The sequence below is a fragment of the Onychostruthus taczanowskii genome, unplaced genomic scaffold (assembly GCF_017590055.1).
Source record: "Onychostruthus taczanowskii isolate IOZ18803 unplaced genomic scaffold, ASM1759005v1 scaffold2, whole genome shotgun sequence".
In the NCBI taxonomy this organism is placed as follows: Eukaryota; Metazoa; Chordata; class Aves; order Passeriformes; family Passeridae; genus Onychostruthus; species Onychostruthus taczanowskii.
In genome coordinates this window covers 28,190,613-28,207,708 of record NW_024499239.1, presented here as the reverse complement: position 1 = coordinate 28,207,708, position 17,096 = coordinate 28,190,613, and the positions used below count along the sequence as shown (strand labels likewise).

The window sequence follows — 17,096 nt, the reverse complement described above, 5'->3', positions numbered from 1 at the left end:
GAACCTCCCTGTGTGGGCAGCAGGGGAGGGGGATTCTGCCCCTGTGCCCTGCTCAGGTGAGATCTCACCTGCAGAGCTGCCCCAGCTCTTAGGTCCCAGCAGGACAAGGATTTGGAGCTGTTGGAGTCAGTCCAGAGGAGACCAAAAAAGCTGCTTTGAGGGGCTGGAGCCCCTCTGCTCTGGAACCAGGCTTGGAGAGCTGGGAATGCTCACAAGGCTCCAGGGAGAGCTCAGAGCCCCTTGCAGGACCTAAAGGGGCTCCAGGAGAGCTGGAGAGGGACTGGGGAAAAGGCACAGAGGGACAGGACACAGGGAATGGCTTCAGATTGAAAAGAGGGAGATTTGGTTGGGATACTGGGAAGGAATCCCTGGCTGTGAGGGTGGGCAGGCCCTGGCACAGCGTGCCCAGAGCAGCTGTGGCTGCTCCTGTATCCCTGAGGTGTCCAAGGCCAGGTTAGAGCAGCCTGGGGTAGTGAGGATGTCCCTGGTTGTTGCAGGAGGTTGAACTAAGATGACCTTTAAAGGTCCCTTCCAACCCAAACTGTTCTGTGATTCTGACTCCAGAACTGCCAGCAGAAATCAAACTGTCAGAAATCTCCTGTTGCCTGATAGAGCAGGTGATAACAGAGGAGGACTTACTTAGTAACATGCTTGGATAAATGCCATTTTCCTTGTGGGATAAAGGTGAAGACTGAGCCACCTGTGTTTGACATTTCCGTCTCAAATGCAGCATTTGAGAGCCAGGATCATCTTCTGAATCATTAGAAGGTGACACAAACCAGTGTGAGGGAGGCACTACCCTGACCTGGCTGCAGGGATTTCCAGCTCATCCTCCTCACTGAGGATGAACAAATAGAGCTCAGCATTTTCTTAGTTGTGGTCCATTCTGATAGTGTTAAAAACCATCATTTTTTCCATGTTGGAGCCAGATTGATTTATTTTTTTGTGTAATTAGTAGGATGGTGTTAAATCCATTGATGGGCAAAATAACTGATACTCTGGTAGCAGCACTGGCTTCAGGAACAGATAATTGAAAGTTTTCCATTCTTTATGGCTAGTTGGGTGTTGGTGTAGACAGCTTTAGAGTAGCTGAAGTTCTCTAAATATCCCATTCAGCTGATAACTGACACTAGAGAAAAGTTTGTAACTGGCTGAGAAATAAATACCTGAAATTAATACTCAGGTTCACCAAAGCCTTGATGTCATACAGAGATAAAATGCAACAGTGGTTGAAGTCCTGATAAAAAAAAGGATACATTAATGGTAGAAACATATCTAAATTGGGATGCTGATAAGTGAGAGAGGCTGTTCTTTTATTCCTTTTTTAACTCAAATGGTGCTTAATTTGCTTGGCATTAGGCATAAAATGTTTGTGTTATATTGTGCTTTTTGTGCTTTCTGCAGGCTGGACTTTCCAGCTGTTCAGTGCAAAGTTTACACTGTTTTTCTCTGGATTGTTAATAATTTATTTTTAATGTAACTTTCAGTTAGTTTGTTTGCTGGATTTGCTTAATTTGTCTGGATTTGCTTAATTTGTTTGGATTTGCCAAGCTCTGAGCTGCTTTCCATTTCTTTTAGTAGCTCTTTTGGAAGTCCAATTTTCCTCCAAGCCATCGATTTCTTCCTGAGTAGGGACTTGTTCTGTTTCTCTGAACCCATTTTCCATTTTGGTTTCTTGCAGGTACACTGATGTTATTGATGTTGTGCAAGCTCTGCAGACTCACCCTGACCCAGATGTGAAATCTTCTTTCATCATTGGAGCAGTCAACACCTGTGTGGAGCCTCTGAGCTGCTACATGGAACACAGGTGTGCTTTGAAATATTTTTACAAGTTTAAGAGCAAATACAGCAATTTTTGGTATCACTTTTGTAATAATTAGTGATTTGTGATGGTCAAAAACCACTTAAATCCCATAAAATTGCTTAATAATTCAGCTTGGAGGAACCTGGAAGTGCTGTTTGGTATATCAGGGTGGCACTTGGTTTCCACTGGATATTTAATTATATAGAATATCAATAGAAGTTCAGCTCCAATAGTAGTTCAGCTCCTAGAAGAATAAACAAAGATTGTTTAAGTACAAATCCTCTGGTTAAGGGCTTTGTAACATTTGGACAGTCAGTTATCCTTGAATAATTCTTTTTTTTGCAATCTTGTAGTAAGTCAGACTAAAAATGGAGATGTGCATCTCAGTTTGGGTTATCCATTCTGCCACTACTTTTGGATGTTTAAAAAGACTTTACAGGTTTAAAATATGGAATTGAAGGGAAACAATCCCTGAAATGGGAAAGAGAATGACAAAGCACGGAAGCCAAAGCATTGCAAGTGTTAAAATCTGATATCCTGGGTTACTGCAGAGCCAGGGTGGGGAGGAAATGGTCACAGAGCCAAGTCACTGACCTTTGCAAATAGTTTGGTTTCATAGTAAATGTGTGTGCTCCAGACTTCAACAAACATGGAAATCATTTCTCAGACCTACCTGTAAAATTGTAACACTCCAATTTTTTAATTATGCCTTGCAGCTGATTTGATGAAAGTAAGTTCCAGCAGTTAGAGTTTTCGGAGTTGGTAGCACTGCTTCTGTTTGTGATCAAACTGTGCATCACAGCTTAGAGGAGAACTGCCCAAGCAGTTTCTAAAAGTGCATTCCTGACATTTCCTGGCTGTTCTTAAACACTAACCAACGTGCTGCTTGTGCTTTGCAGTAGTCAATAAATAGACCTTACCTTGCTGCTTCTTCTTGTCTCTGTGACAAAGATACCAAATAAATATTAAAGACTACATCAAAAATTGGTGAATTGATGCTGGAGTGCTGTTTAAACTTGTTCTTTCCATAATTCTAGGAAAGACAAGTTCCATTTCTGTTTTATTTTTAACTTACTAACGTGTTCCTAGTCATGGTACTGTGTAGTGTTTAGCAGCAGCAGCCTGCAGTCCTTTCACACTGTTTGTCTCCTCAAGTGCAGAAGCAATTGAAGGCAGAGGCTCAGCCTGTGCTGTAGATTATTTATATTTTGCTTTGGAGTTTGTTCTGATAAGAATTTCCCAAGCAGCCACACAGTGCCAATGGCAAACCTTGCAGTTGGGAAGCTTTGGTGATTTCACCGTGAGAATGGAACAGAGTGGATTTCATGTCTGGCTTGAAACTTGCACTCAAGAAAATCAAACCCATTTCCTGCCTCAGAGTTCATCCCTGTAGAGATCCAGCTCTTCCATGAGCCTGGCATGAAGCTTTTCCCCATTCTGAATTAGCAGACCAGGGCAGGGGAGAGGGAGTTGAAGGGAACAGGTAAAATACTCTTCTTGAGGTTTTGTGTCCATGATAAAGCTCCTGAAAAGAATTGTCACTTGTCTGACACAGCAGCAGAAATTGGCATTCTGTACATCCAGTCTTTCTATGGAAAGTTCCCACTCTTTGAAAGGCACAATTCTTTAGGGCAAACTTTAAATTCCTATTGTTTAAATAAGAATTAAAATAACATTGAAGTATTTCTGACTCCTTAGAGTACAGAAGAAATTGCATGGTGGGAGAAAAAAAAAATCTGTTGGAGAATTAAAACCATCTACAAACTTGATTTTTGGGGGAAAAGTCCTGAAAAACATAACCTGTGAGGATGTTGTAGTTATATGGATTGAGGAAAAGAAGCATGAAAATGGTTTGGTTTGTGAGACTCTGTCAGTGTCCAAGTGAATGTAAATGTTTGACTTAAATAATAATATCCATTCTTGATATGTGAACTTTTTGGTTTTTTAGGCTTCTTTTTCCCAAGTTCTTGGACCAGTGTTCACAAGGTATGTGTCAATTTTCCTGACTTTGAGTTCTACGGAATTGGTCATTGTTGAAGGAGAAACTGCAAAATTCCCAGGACAAGAGTAGTTGATTTTCTTGCAGTTAAAATGCTGCAAGAATTAGAAATAACTGAGTCATGTGGCCAAATAAATACCTGTATTTATTATTTTGTGCTATTAATACACACAGCCAAAGGATCATGATAAACTCTTGGAGGTAAGAACAGACAATCTCTGTTAAACATCATAGGCAGAAAATGAAAAAAATGTGGAGCATGATCCGTTTTGAAGTCCTCATCTGCAGGATGGGTTTCCTAAGACCATTAATTAGACATTAATTAATTAAACTGCTTACACTGAACTGTTGTAACTGGGAGTGAAGTGGATTGGATTGGAGTTCCACCCTCCTTTGGGGATGTGTGAGGAAATGGAGCTTTCCTTTCACTTCTGCTCTATTAAAAAGGGAAAAATGAGGGGTGACCTTGTTCCCCAAATCCTCCTTTTGGTGTGGCCTTGCAGGGCTCATCTCCCACTGCAGCAAAGCAGCTCAGCTGCAGGGCTGGTCCTCACCTGTGGGTTCAGTTTTATTCCTGAAATCAGTCACTGGCAGGCTTGGGAATTGGAGCAGGAGCTGGCATAAATGGGATATGATCCTTCCTCACCTGCCCTCAAATCCCTGCCCCAGGTGTTCAAGGCCAGGTTGGGTTTATTTTGTCTTCATATTTAAATGCAGCTGTTGGAAAATCAGAGTAGGATGCTGTGCTCTTCTTGTGGCTGCTTCAAACTCTGATTGCTCTGCTTGGCTGCCAGAGTGCTGCCACCTCTTTTTCATGTGTGAAGAGAACCTTAAAGGATGAAGTTGTGAACAAGCTGGACAGAAAGTGGGTGCTGTTATATAAATCAGTATTTTTATTTGGAGAAAAATGTTGATGCTCCAAATTGGAAAATTATCATGTGTACAGCCACTGGTAAAATTGAAGAGAGCAGGAGAATGTTAAGAATATGAAAAATTATTAATGACTACAGAGAAATTAAAGGTGCAAATTGTTTTATGAAAGAATAAATAAAACAAATACTCAAAGCTTTGTTTTTCTTAGACTGAATTTGTACAGACTGGATTGGGTGGGAATTGGTCATTGTTGAAGGAGAAACTGCAAAATACTCAGGACAAGAGTAGCTGATTTTCTTGCAGTCAAAATGCTGCAAGAATTACAAATACTGGAGGTTAGAGGAATGTTCTTGTGGCAGGGAATAATTTCTGCACATTGCAAAGTGTTGTCATCCAGTTCTGTGATACAGAATGTGACATCAGATGGCCCAGGGGTCACTTTGTGGAAAGAAATAGTTGCACAAAAAAAGGGGTAATTTTTTTGTGCTCAGGAGTATGCTTTGAAGTGAGATGTGGCACACTTAAACTTTCCAGACAGATGCAGAACTGTGTCATGTGTGTAATAGAGAATTTACATCTGTATAATTCATGGAATCTCAGACTGGTTTGTGTTGAAGGGACCTTAAAGAGCCTTTAGTGCCACCCCCTGCCATGGCAGGGACACCTCCCACTGTCCCAGGCTGCTCCAAGCCCTGTCCAGCCTGGCTTTGGGCACTGCCAGGGATCCAGGGGCAGCCACAGCTGCTCTGAACAATTGAGAGAGAATTCATGATGGTTTCACACATACCTGGGAATTCATTTTTGGTGCAACAACAGCGAGATTTAATGAGACATTCACACAGAGATATTAATTCATATTTTTGGAATGTTGTGCACCCCAGTATTGTTTGTTTTGCTGTGTCACCAATGGGCCAGGACTGTGTTGTGTTGGTTTTTGGATTTTTTTTTTTTTTGTTTTTGTTGAAGTTGGGATTGAAGGTACTTGAGATGATACTTTGTGTTTAGATTTAAGTGTTTCTTTTTAAAATTTCTATTACAGTTTTATACGTAGTGGGTTATGTATTTAGTATCTTACTAATAAGGTACAAAATTTTTTTATAAGGTTTTTTAAGGTTAAACTATCTTATTAAGAAATGATACTTAAATTGTTTTTACTTTTAAGTTAATAATTAACTTAAATAACTTGAAGTCTGCAATGCAGACTTTTCTGTCTAATGAAAAAATACTACTCAAACTTATGAAGAAGGTGAAGAAAAAGGACTAGCTTTTGTTCTAAAACTTTTATTTTGTTTTACATATATATTACTATATTTTAAAACCCTAAACTCTTTAGGTTTTTTACTTTGTGATATTATATGCTTTTAACTAAATGGTGCACTTGTAATTTTAGTGTTATTAATTAATTTTGGAAGCTTTCTTTATGGCTTAAGGTCTAATATAGTGTTTTCTTGGGAAAAGTGGGTCTGTTAGTACAGAAAGTCTGAAATTCTCAGTATCTAGAACTCTAGCAGTGTTTTACTGGGCTTTGTACAGATCTGAAACCAGAACTTTGTGGGTGTGAGAAAAGCCAAGTGCAGCCATAGGCAAGTGGGAATTAATTAATTTGGAGCTGTGCTTTCTCCTTCTGTCTTCCAAATGTGGGGAGTGAGTTGGGTTTGCCTTCTGCTGCCTTTCTCTGTATCACAGGGGTTCCTGGGCATGTCATCAGTGTGACATTTTCCAAAATTTCGGTTTGGAGAGCCCCAAGACTGACAGAGGCAGATGAGGATTGGGGAGAACTGACAAAGCCTCGAGCAGAATGACCAACAGGAGTACCCTGTGCATACTTCCTTAAACTTCTCCAAAAATTCCTGCCACCAGCTGTGTGCTGTAATTCCCTTTTGTCTCTTTTCTCTTCCTTTTTCTGTCCTTTCTTTCTTTCTTGCACAGAAGCTGTAAGATGATACCTTCCTAGTCCAAGGGCACCCTGGCATCCCTTGTGAAACAATTTCCTATAGAACACAAATTAAGACATCACCATTGTTAAATATTCCCATTGTAAGTTTGGGAGCAAAGAGGAGCCATTATTTTCATACAGCATATGTATTTTTAATCCATCCCTCCTGTTCCTTTCCTGCTTCCATTGAACATGCTATTCCCCAGGCTGCAAGGGTTCTTTTCTTTAGAGGAGTGTATAAATAAAGATTTAAACAAAACTGGGTGGTCTTCAAAATGCATCTCTTAGAAACGGAGATGGCAGTGGCAGTTTAAATAGAAAAGGTTAAATTTGTTCATTACTGAAGCTGTGGAGGCACCTTCCACTTCTCAGGAGGTTGTTTTTCTTTGGATTACACTCCCTGTGCTCAGTCCAGGATCATGAACTGGTGCCTGTGATCCCAACACCTCCAGGATTTATGGCTGGGTGTGAGCAGAGCCAGAGCTCTGAGCAGGCTTCTCCTGCTTCCAGTGAGGAGTGTCAGGGAGTGCCCTGGGCAGGCACACCCAGAGCAGAGATTGATGGAGAAGGAGCAGGCTGCTGAGGAGGAGATGAGCTGCAGAGCTGTGCTAGGTTTGATTTCCCCTGAATATTTTTTTTTTTAACTTAGAGCTTTTCCAGCTTCTCCTTGACAGTTGTGGATTGTCTCCAAGGCACGGTGCTGCCAATTGTCACATGGACTCAGTGGCAGCTCTGTGGCACAGCCACAGGGTGGTGGTGGGTGATTCAGGAATCCCAGAATGGTTTGGGTTGGAAGAGACCTCAAAGCTCATCTCATTCCAACCCCCTTCCACCATCCCAGGCTGCTCCAAGCCCCATCCAGCCTGGCCTGGAATATTCCAGGGGTGGAATTATTATCTTATTCATGGTATAATTATACTATTCATATTTTTATCCTAATTTCATGATTAATATCCCCAAACTTGATATAATTTCAAGCCTGCATGTGGCTTAAATTTCAAAGGGTGCTTGCTGTTCTCCTTTCCTTTTCCCCCTCCTCCAAGAGCAAATGTGTATTGGAGAAGACATGGATGTTCCTGAAATTGGAGTAGAAACTTCTGTGCAAGGTTAGAAGAGAAATACAGTGATGGAGACTTGTGCTGTTAATGAAGTTCTGGCTTGGAAGGGTCAGTGGTGCAAAGAGCAGTGACTGGGAGTCTGTGGTGCAATGGGAGTGCCCCAGAAATATTTGGTGCAGGAATTTGTGTGTAAAGCAGCATGGATTAATGTGATTTAAGACTTGTGTAAAGACCAGGAATTACTGCAGGCAGCAGATCAGGTGTGATCAGTTGTTACATCTTTGCTTTGAATAGTTTGAGGCAGAGGAAATGCATCCTGGCTCTGTTGTTTGTGGATATTGGAGATTTTCTGTTCTTCCTTCCACCCCACTTGTAGTCACAGCAAAATGTCAGAGCAGGGCTGCACATCTTGAGCAAAGAAATAACATTTATTGTAAAATTGCAGAATTGTTTAGGTTGGAAAAGACCTCTAAGACCATCACATCCAGTCATCAACCCAGCACCACTGCCCAGTTCCCCATTACCCCTGCCAAGAGCCACATCCACGTGTTCTTTGAACCCTTCCAGGGATGGGGACTCCCACTGCCCTGGCAGAACCCTTTCCATGAAGAAATATTTCCTAATATCTCATCTAAACCTCCCCTGGCACAACTTGAGGCCGTTTCCTTTCCATTTCCTCTCCATCCCTCATGTCCAGGACAATACAGCCATCCTGGGGAGGCACCAAGTGTTGACACTGCAGTTTCTGTGAGGAACTGGGCTGAAAGTCAAATCATGTATCATTGGAAAGCAGGGATCCTACAACTGGAATTAACTGGATGGTTTTCTGGTATCTTTTTGATGCCTCATGGGTTCAGTGTTGCTGTCTGAGTACACTTTTGGAGTCTTTAAAGACAAAAAATAACCCTAAACCCTTCTCTCGTTTTTGGAAGTGGCAACTGAGTGTCCAAAATACTGATTTTTAGCTGTTCAGTGTCTTACTGCACGTTGAATTCACCAAGAGATTTTACACCTTATTGTTCTCTTTTTCTTAAACTAGTCCTGCTCAGATTGATTCTTGCATGGATTTGTTATTTTAATGAATAGATTCTATGGATTGAGTCTAAATTGATTCTGTTAGATGGAAGATTTCTGCTTGGTTTTTCTGCTGTAGTGGATTTTCTTTTTGTCTTTCATGAAAGAATGCAGTGAGAGGGAAGGAAAATAAGAGAAGAATGGTTGGAATATCACTGAATGGTTTATTAGTCACTGTTTACATGCCTGAGCTGTAAATTATCCCCTGATTTCCTTCCACAGGACTGGTGAGTAACGTGGTTTTCACAAGTCATGCCACAGAGCAGAGACACCCACTCCTGATGCAGCTGCAGAGCCTGATCCGAGCAGCAAATCCTGGAGTTTCCTTCATCCTGGCAGAAAATGGGATTGTAACAAGGTAACTTCCATCAGGATTTATTGCTTTTGGCACATGGGCCACCAGCACTCAGAAACTTCTGTTCTCTTCTTTTTACTCTGCTGATTTATAGGAAGGAAATGCAGATTTTTCTTAATTGCTTCTCGTGCAAAAGGGATTTTCCCTTTACCTTTATGAGCACATAAATACAGGGATTAGGAAATGTGTTTTGTTTGCAGAGTGTGATTTATGTTACTGTTACTGCCATACTAAAGGAAAAGTGCTCTTAATTTTACTGTCACTAGCACATTATGTTTTATGTAAGTAGATAGTGGCCATTTTATTTAACTTAGACAATTAAAAATCTTCATTTTTATCTCTTTACAGGAACGAGGATATTGAACTAATTCTCTCAGAAAGCAGTTTTTCAAGTCCTCAGATGATGAGAGCTCGATATTTAATGTACCCTGGCTGGCAAGTATCTAGACTGAGAAGTATTAAAACTATTTTTCTAATTAACTTGACAATTAAAATGTTTCACTAACTTCATTTATATTTTTTTTTTCCCTGAGACTACTCATTTGGAACAGGCAGCAGCTTTGTAAATCATTTTTAAGAGAGCTGATGATTATTCTTAGTGGATACAAGATTGCTGCCCTTTTATGGGGGAAAAAGCTCCTTTCTGGTCACCATTTAAATCAATGGCAAGATTACTGTTGCTTTCCAGAAGAATAGGCAAGAACCCTGTGGGAATAAACTGGGAAGGATTGGGATGGGTGAGGTCAATAATGATTGGAGTAATTTCATCCTGACAGCTATTCAGCATTACTGGAATGAACTTGCTCTGTCAGTCTGGCCATCAGCAGAGCAATTATTCACAAAAGCCAGGAACCTCAGTGACAGCCCTGGCACAGCTCAGGCACAAACCCACGTGGCACCAAACTTTCCACTGAACACCGAGGGAGATTTCTCCTGGCTCAGGGCTCTTCACACATCTTGTTGCAATTCTTTCTGCTGCACCTTTTTGGCAGAAATCTGCAGCTGTCAGCCAGCATAATTGCTGGCTGACCAGGCTCTGTGCTGGAAACATCATTTATTTATCATACCTTGCAGTCCTCTGTATCTCTTTCTTAATAAATTTGGTTCTGAATTGGATGCAAGTAGCCAAGTAAAGCTACTGGAGTGAAGCACAAGGCTTGGGGTGAGGATATTGAATTAATATCATCAGAGCTGCTTGTGGATTGCATGGAGCCAAAGAGAGAGAGCAGGAAAAGAAAATATTTCAAACTTTTGGGCAGCTGTTTATTTGATGACAGTATGCAAGAATTGGATCTGGGTAATGTGGAAGAGAAGGAAAGCAGCAGGAAGAGCATCAGAAGCATCCCGGGAGATTTTATTGCAGCATTACCTAAAGAGGGCTTATAAAAAAGGGGTAGAATGACTTTTTACATGGGTGGATGGTGACAGGACAATGGAGAAGGGTTTTAAGCTAAAAGAAGAGAGATTTAGATTAGATGTTAGGGAAAATTCTTCCCTGTGAGGGTGCTGAGCCCTGGCACAGGGTGCCCAGAGAAGCTGTGGCTGCCCCTGGATCCCTGGAAGTGTCCCAGGCCAGGTTGGAGCAGCAGGGCTTGGAGCAACCTGGGCTAGGGGAAGGTGTCCCTGCCCATAGCAAGGGTGGGAATGAGATGATTTTTAAATTCTGACTGAAACCATTTCATGACTCCATGAAAAGGAGTCCTGAGTGCTTTGACCAACCTAATGCTGTTGGCAGCACATCCTCACAGAGAAGAAATCTCTGTATTTCCCCTCCTGTGAGCGAGGCTCATCTGTGCTGAAAGAACAGATGTTCTTTGCTGGATGAGCAGCAGAAGCTGCTGTGATTTCTGTGTGCTGAAGGGGTTTGTTTTTGTCCCCAGGTTCGAGGGCAGATATGGGGCTGGGCCCGTGTTCCCTCCCATGGTGCAGATCTGTGTGTGGTTCAGCCGCCCTCTGGAGAAAACACGATTTGTCACCAAATGCAAAGGTACCAGTGAACTTTGCCTGACTTGATTGAAATCCAAGTTTGGGATGCTGAGGGATAGAGGGGAAGGAAGGCACTGACGTAACACGGTTATTTAATCACTGCTGAAGTTAACTTTTAATTGAAAACTCAGCTTTCCTTCCTAAAAGTACAGTAAATTTTGTTCCTTAGTGTCTGCTCTGGAAAATTGTCCCATGATTTTTGTTCAGATGAAAGTCTAATTGAATTTTTGGTTTCTAGGACTGAAACAACTTCCTGTGTTTGCTTTTTTGTTTTATGTCTCATTGTATTTGGTAGTGTTGAAATGCAGTTTTATAAGTGATCATCAGCTTCTACTTTTTATGCCAAATAATTCTTTGTAGCTCCTAGAAAACAGACTCTGCTCTAGAGTAGACACATTGTCAAACCTCTCCTTCTCTGCTCAGCCAAGTGGTGTTAAAGAGGAGGATTTTACCTCCCATACTCACTGTAGAGTTTTTTATGCCAAACACACCTTATTTCCCAAACTCCATGGCAAAGAATGAGAAAATAAATGTTACATAGTGGGACTCCAAGGGGCATGGCAGCTTTTCCTTTGGAAGCACTGGCATGTAGATTAGAGATCAGTTGCACAGGTTTTACCAGAAGCTCTACCAAGGAGAAGAAAAATAAGTTGAAATAATCTGTTTATCTTCTGTTTCAAACAGCAATTAAGTCGTTGCTCAAGCCAAGTCCTTTTTCTGGAAACATTTATCACATCATGGGCAAAGTGAAGTTTTCAGGTAAGGGCAAATTACTCTGAGGTGTTGTGATCACGCTGCACCTTATGGGTGTTCAAAAAGGTATTTCTGTCCTGGATTCTGTCTGCACCAGTGCTGATGTTAGATTAGATTAGCAATTATCAGGCTCTTCCTTCTGTCTTCTCCTTGTTAGATGCTGATAAAGTCATTGAAGTCTGTCACAACACGGCAGCAAATTCCCTAAGCCTGGTGCCTGTTCCGGAGGGGCCGACTCCTCCCGATGCCAGAAATGATCCCAGAGACTGCAGCAGTCAACAGGAATATTTCCTTGTGTTCATTGGCTGCTCCCTGAAGGAAGAGGATATCAAAGATTGGCTCAGAGAAACTGCAAAACAGGTTTGTGGGCATGTTTCCTTTTGTTCAGTGCTTGGCATTTCTTAACAACCAAATCCGAGTGTTTCAGTGAAACTTTTGGGTTTCTTAATTAATCTCTTTCTTTTTTTTTTTTTTTTCTTCTACCAAGGTATTGACATTCTAGGGTGCAAATGGATTTCAGGAAGGGGACTAAGAGTTTACAAATGTGTGTTGTAATCTCTGTATTGTTTTAGTGCTTGCTACAGCTTATTCATGGATTGATTTGCTCTTGAATGCTTGAGCAAATGGATTATGTCCAGGATAAACACAGGATGATTTAGCTGAGCTGTGATTGCCAAGGGCTGAAGTGTGCTGTGAAATAAATCTTCTTCCAGTACCTGAACGCTGGCAAAGCTGAAAATTTGTTTTGATTCACTAAATTAAACCTCCTTGGAAGTAATCCACTGAAAAGGAGGGTAGAGTCCTGTTCATTTTGTCATCTTTAATTAGTGTATTTCTGCATGGCTGATATATCCGTGCAGTGAGGAGTAGGGAGCAGGGAATGAGGCTGTTGTAGGAAGCTCAGAGGGCAGAATTTACACAGAGGGACTGCCACAGCTGATTGACAGAATCACAGATCCATAAAATCCTGCAATGGTTTAGCTTGGAAGGGACCTTAAATCCCATCCAATTCCACCCCACTGCCATGAGCTGGGACACCTTCCACCATCCCAGATTGTTCTAAATCCTGTCCAACCTGGCCTTGGACACTTCCAGGGGATCCAGGGGCAGCCACAGCTTCTCTGGGCAACTTTTTGGAACATTTGTAAATTAAAAAATACTCCATGTTACTTCTATATGGATTAGGATTTGCACAGTATCTCCCTCCAAAAATCTGTAGGAAGGGAAAAGTGTTTCCTGCTGACTGTGGCTGGAGCAGTTGCTAAGGTTCCAAGATTTCTGAGGTTTTTGAATTTCTGAGATGCTCAGGTTCTCATCTTGTGTTCCCCTGTGTTAATTCAGGGAATTAATCCATTTTCTATGCTGATTATCTCATGCTCTGTACTTACCTCAGGGATAATATATGGAGAAAAATGCTTTGCCATGTAAGAAAGCTCTTTGTGGAATACTACTTAAATTTTCTGAAAACTTGGAACTTAAATGCTTATCTCAAGTGTGAAGTGTTTCCTCTTTGAGCAATTCAGGACTATAAACACTTTCTGTAGAGTCATGGCTAATTGAGGGTTTCAGATAGCTCTAAGAGTTACCACATGCTGCAGCAAAGAAAGGGATTACAGAATTTCTCAGGCTCAAAACTAAGTTGTTTTTCTGTTCCTGTGCCAGCTTTCTTACAGTAAAGCTGTATTTAAATTGTCTTGTTTAAAATACTTACAGAATTTTTAATTTCTGAGTGTTTTCTGTAAGATCAGTGAATTTTTGTTTTGTTTTCAGAACATAGTTGTGAGTGCCTTCATAGAACTGGATAATTTTAGAAATGAATTTTTTGAAATACAAGCTTCTATGTGGTGGTTTTTTTTGTTGTTGGTTTTTTTTTTTCTTTTTTTTTTTTTGTTTTTAATTTATTTTTTAACCATCTAAGCTGTGGTATCACATTATCACTGTAGTCACATAACTGGAATCTCCTCCTTCATACAGAAACCTCAGAGGAAAGCCCTGAAAACCAGAGGAATGTTAACTCTTCAGGAAATCAAAAACATCCACGTGAGTAAAAGCAATAATTCACAAACCCTTCTTTTGGCTGATTTCCCTTAAATATCCATCTGGATGACAGAGCACCTGCCACAACAAGTGTGCTGAGCACTAAATTATTACAGCACATTTGGAGCTGTCCAGGAGGGATTTGAGGTATAAATCTGATCTCAGAGCTCCAAATTCCCTCTGGAAAGCAGGAGAAGGTGTAAAATTGGCCATCTTTGGTTGCTGTAATGGCCCTTCCATTTTCTTTTATCTATTTCAGCTTGTAAGGACTGTCCCTACAGGTGTTTAATTTAAATTCTTTCCTGCTGCAGGTGAAACGCCACTTGGATCCACTCCCAGCTGGTTATTTTTACAATGGGACTCAATTTGTGAATTTTTTTGGTGACAAAATGGATTATCATCCATGTATCCTTTAAAATGGGAGGTTTTGGGGAAGGTTTTAGGTAGGCAGTGAACTGTGCAGCTCTGAAATGTTAAGTGCCAAAGCAGATATGGTAAAGAACCAGTTCCTTGCCAGCTAAAGCTTAGTTTTAAAGCCTTTCTTGAGAGATAAGATCTCAGAAACAGAATAGAACCAACAAAACAAACCCCAAACTGCCCATGAGCTCATGCAGGGGATAATTTATGGACCACAGCTTGTCAAAGAAATATTTTTCAAACCAAATAGTGCTGTAATAGCCCTGAATGCCTGGGCACGACTGATAAAACTTCCAAATGAATGTAATTTCATGTGTGCACACACTCAAGTGAAAACAATCATATTTTTGTCCTTAGTTTTACCCTGGGATTCCTTGCCAAGGTTCCTCTTGTCCTTGGTCACCACCTGGGGAGCTGGGGCAGTGGTGGCCATGGCAGTGCTGGGTTTACAGCTGCACTTGGTGATCTCAGAGGGCTTTTCCAGCCTTCATGATTCTGTGATTCTCTCATTTTCATAACTTCCTGTTGCTTTTGTCTTTGCTCACCAGCTTCCAACTTGGTTTTATATTCCCAGTTTACTTTTCACAGTAACTTCTCCAAGCTTGGTAAAAATCCAGGTGATGCTGCTGTGGAATAAGAACAGAGTTATTTTCTGTGCCCTGTGGGACAACTTTAAAATTTTAAACAAGCAGATTTCTGTCTGCAGGACACAAAACCCAACAGCAAACTTGGACTTCACTGAAAAATTCTTGATGCCCCATCCCTGGCAGTGTCCAAGGCCAGGTTGGTGGGGCTTGGAGCACCCTGGGATAGTGGGAGGTGTCCCTGGCCATGGCAGGGCATGGGATGAGATGGACTTAAAGCTGCTTCCACCCCAAACCATTCCAGGATTCTTCACTCCACCTCCCCCTTGGTGTGTGGCAGGGAGAGCTGCAGGCCTGGTTGAGCCTTTCTGGGGGATTTGAATTTTGGGCAGAGTTTTAGATTTGTGCTTCAGCAGAACAGCTGGAAATGTGTTCACAGAGTCCCAGAATGGTTTGGGTTGGAAGGGATCTTGAAGCTGATCTTGTTCCAGCACCTTCCAGGGATGGGGAGTCCAAAACCTCTTTGGGCAACTCATGCCAGGGCCTCACCACCCTCCCAGGGAAGAATTTTTTCCTAACATCCCATTTAACCCTGCTATGGTTTTGCTGTTCTTAGATCTTCCTCCTGGCTGGGAAGTGTCCCTTGTGCAGTTGCTTTATTCCCTGAGTTGTGGTAGCTCTGACTGTAGAACTTCCAGAAAGTTATATATTGAATTTCTGCTTTCAGTGAGTGTCCCATTCCTAGCACTTCCTTCAAACCTGGATGTTTTTTTTCTACTAAACTCCCTTTGCACAAATATTCTTCCTTCACCTTTCCCAACCAGTAATGGACCAGTTCATGAATGATTACTTGGAAGAAGCCAACAGAGAAATTGAGAAGTACAACAGGGAGCTGGAGGAGCAGGAGTACCACGACCTCTTTGAGCAGAAGATTTAAGCACGTGGATCCCGAGCGTTCCTGTCCTTGTGTCAGGAACCAAAAATGCTATTTTGTCCTTCTGGCTCACAAGAAACCGAGTGAAATGTCTGTTTTCAGCACTCCTTCCCAAACTAAGGGATTGTTCCCCTAAGGTTGGCATTTAACACGGTAACTGCTTAGCTGTTTGTACTGTCAGGATTGCTTCCACTTCACCTTAATTCCAGACTGTACAAAGCATCACCTGGAATCTCTGGCTTGTGGTGGAGACATGGGAAAAAGAAGAAGAAGAAGAAGGAGAAGAAAAGAAGCAAAACTGGATTTATTTCCTAAAAAAGGTCAGAATGTAATTGTGGAATTGGGCCATGGTGCAGATATCAAACAATTCCTGTATGTCCCTTGGAAGTCGTTGCACTGGAGCATCGATGGTCAGTGGGGGAGTTCAGGGTGTGGGATTGGGGTGTTCCCAAAGCCAGAAATGGGGGAACAGACTCAGAGGAGTCCCCGATCCCAGAACTGTTTAGGTGTTCCCGAAGCAAAAAATGGGGGAATAATTAAAAAAAGTAAGAGTCCCTAATCCCACAGCTCTTGGTGTGTTCCCAAAGCAAAAAATGGGGGAATACTTAAAAAAAGTAAGAGAATCCGTAATCCCACAGCTGCTGGGATGTTCCCAAAGGGAGAAATGGGGGAACAGTGAGAAAAACTTAGAACTGAGGCCCTGATCAGCAGTTGTTGGGGTGTTCCCAAAGCAAAAAATGGGGGAATTATTAAAAAAAGTAAGAGAATCCCTAATCCCACAGCTGCTGGGATGTTCCCAAAGCGAGAAATGGGGGAACAACTCAGAAAAATCCCTAATCCCACAGCTCTTGGTGTGTTCCCAAAGCAAGAAATGGGGGAACAGTGGGGAAAACTCAGAACTGCGTCCCTAATCAGCAGCTGTTGGGATGTTCCCAAAGTGAGAAATGGGGGAACACTTTCTGAGAGTCCCTAATGCCACTGTTGTTAGGGTGTTCCCAAAGCGAGAAATGGGGGAACAATTGGAAAAACTCAGAACTGAGTCCCTAATCAGCAGTTGTTGGGGTGTTCCCAAAGTGAGAAATGGGGAACAGCGGGGACAACTCAGAATTGGGTCCCTAATCCCACAGCTCTTGGTGTGTTCCCAAAGCAAGAAATGAGGGAACACTTCTCAGAGTCCCTAGTCCCACAGATTCTGGGCTGTTCCCAAAGCAAGAAGTGGGGGAACAGTGGGAAAACTCAGAACTGAGTCCCTCATTAACAGTTGTTGGGGTGTTCCCAGAGCGAGA

General features: G+C 41.9%; 1 protein-coding gene across 1 annotated transcript in view; it reads left to right on the top strand.

The window, feature by feature from the left end:
- DNAAF9 (dynein axonemal assembly factor 9) overlaps positions 1–16,364 on the top strand; it is a 66,625-nt gene extending 50,261 nt beyond the window's left edge. Inside the window, exons 28-37 of the mRNA XM_041403013.1 lie at positions 1,682–1,807; positions 3,753–3,790; positions 8,967–9,102; positions 9,448–9,534; positions 10,980–11,086; positions 11,770–11,844; positions 11,996–12,198; positions 13,813–13,878; positions 14,187–14,280; positions 15,701–16,364. Coding sequence (XP_041258947.1) covers positions 1,682–1,807; positions 3,753–3,790; positions 8,967–9,102; positions 9,448–9,534; positions 10,980–11,086; positions 11,770–11,844; positions 11,996–12,198; positions 13,813–13,878; positions 14,187–14,280; positions 15,701–15,813 — 1,045 coding nt within the window. The 3' untranslated portion in view covers positions 15,814–16,364. The remainder of the gene's footprint in view (positions 1–1,681; positions 1,808–3,752; positions 3,791–8,966; positions 9,103–9,447; positions 9,535–10,979; positions 11,087–11,769; positions 11,845–11,995; positions 12,199–13,812; positions 13,879–14,186; positions 14,281–15,700) is intronic.
- Positions 16,365–17,096: the final 732 nt, after the last annotated feature.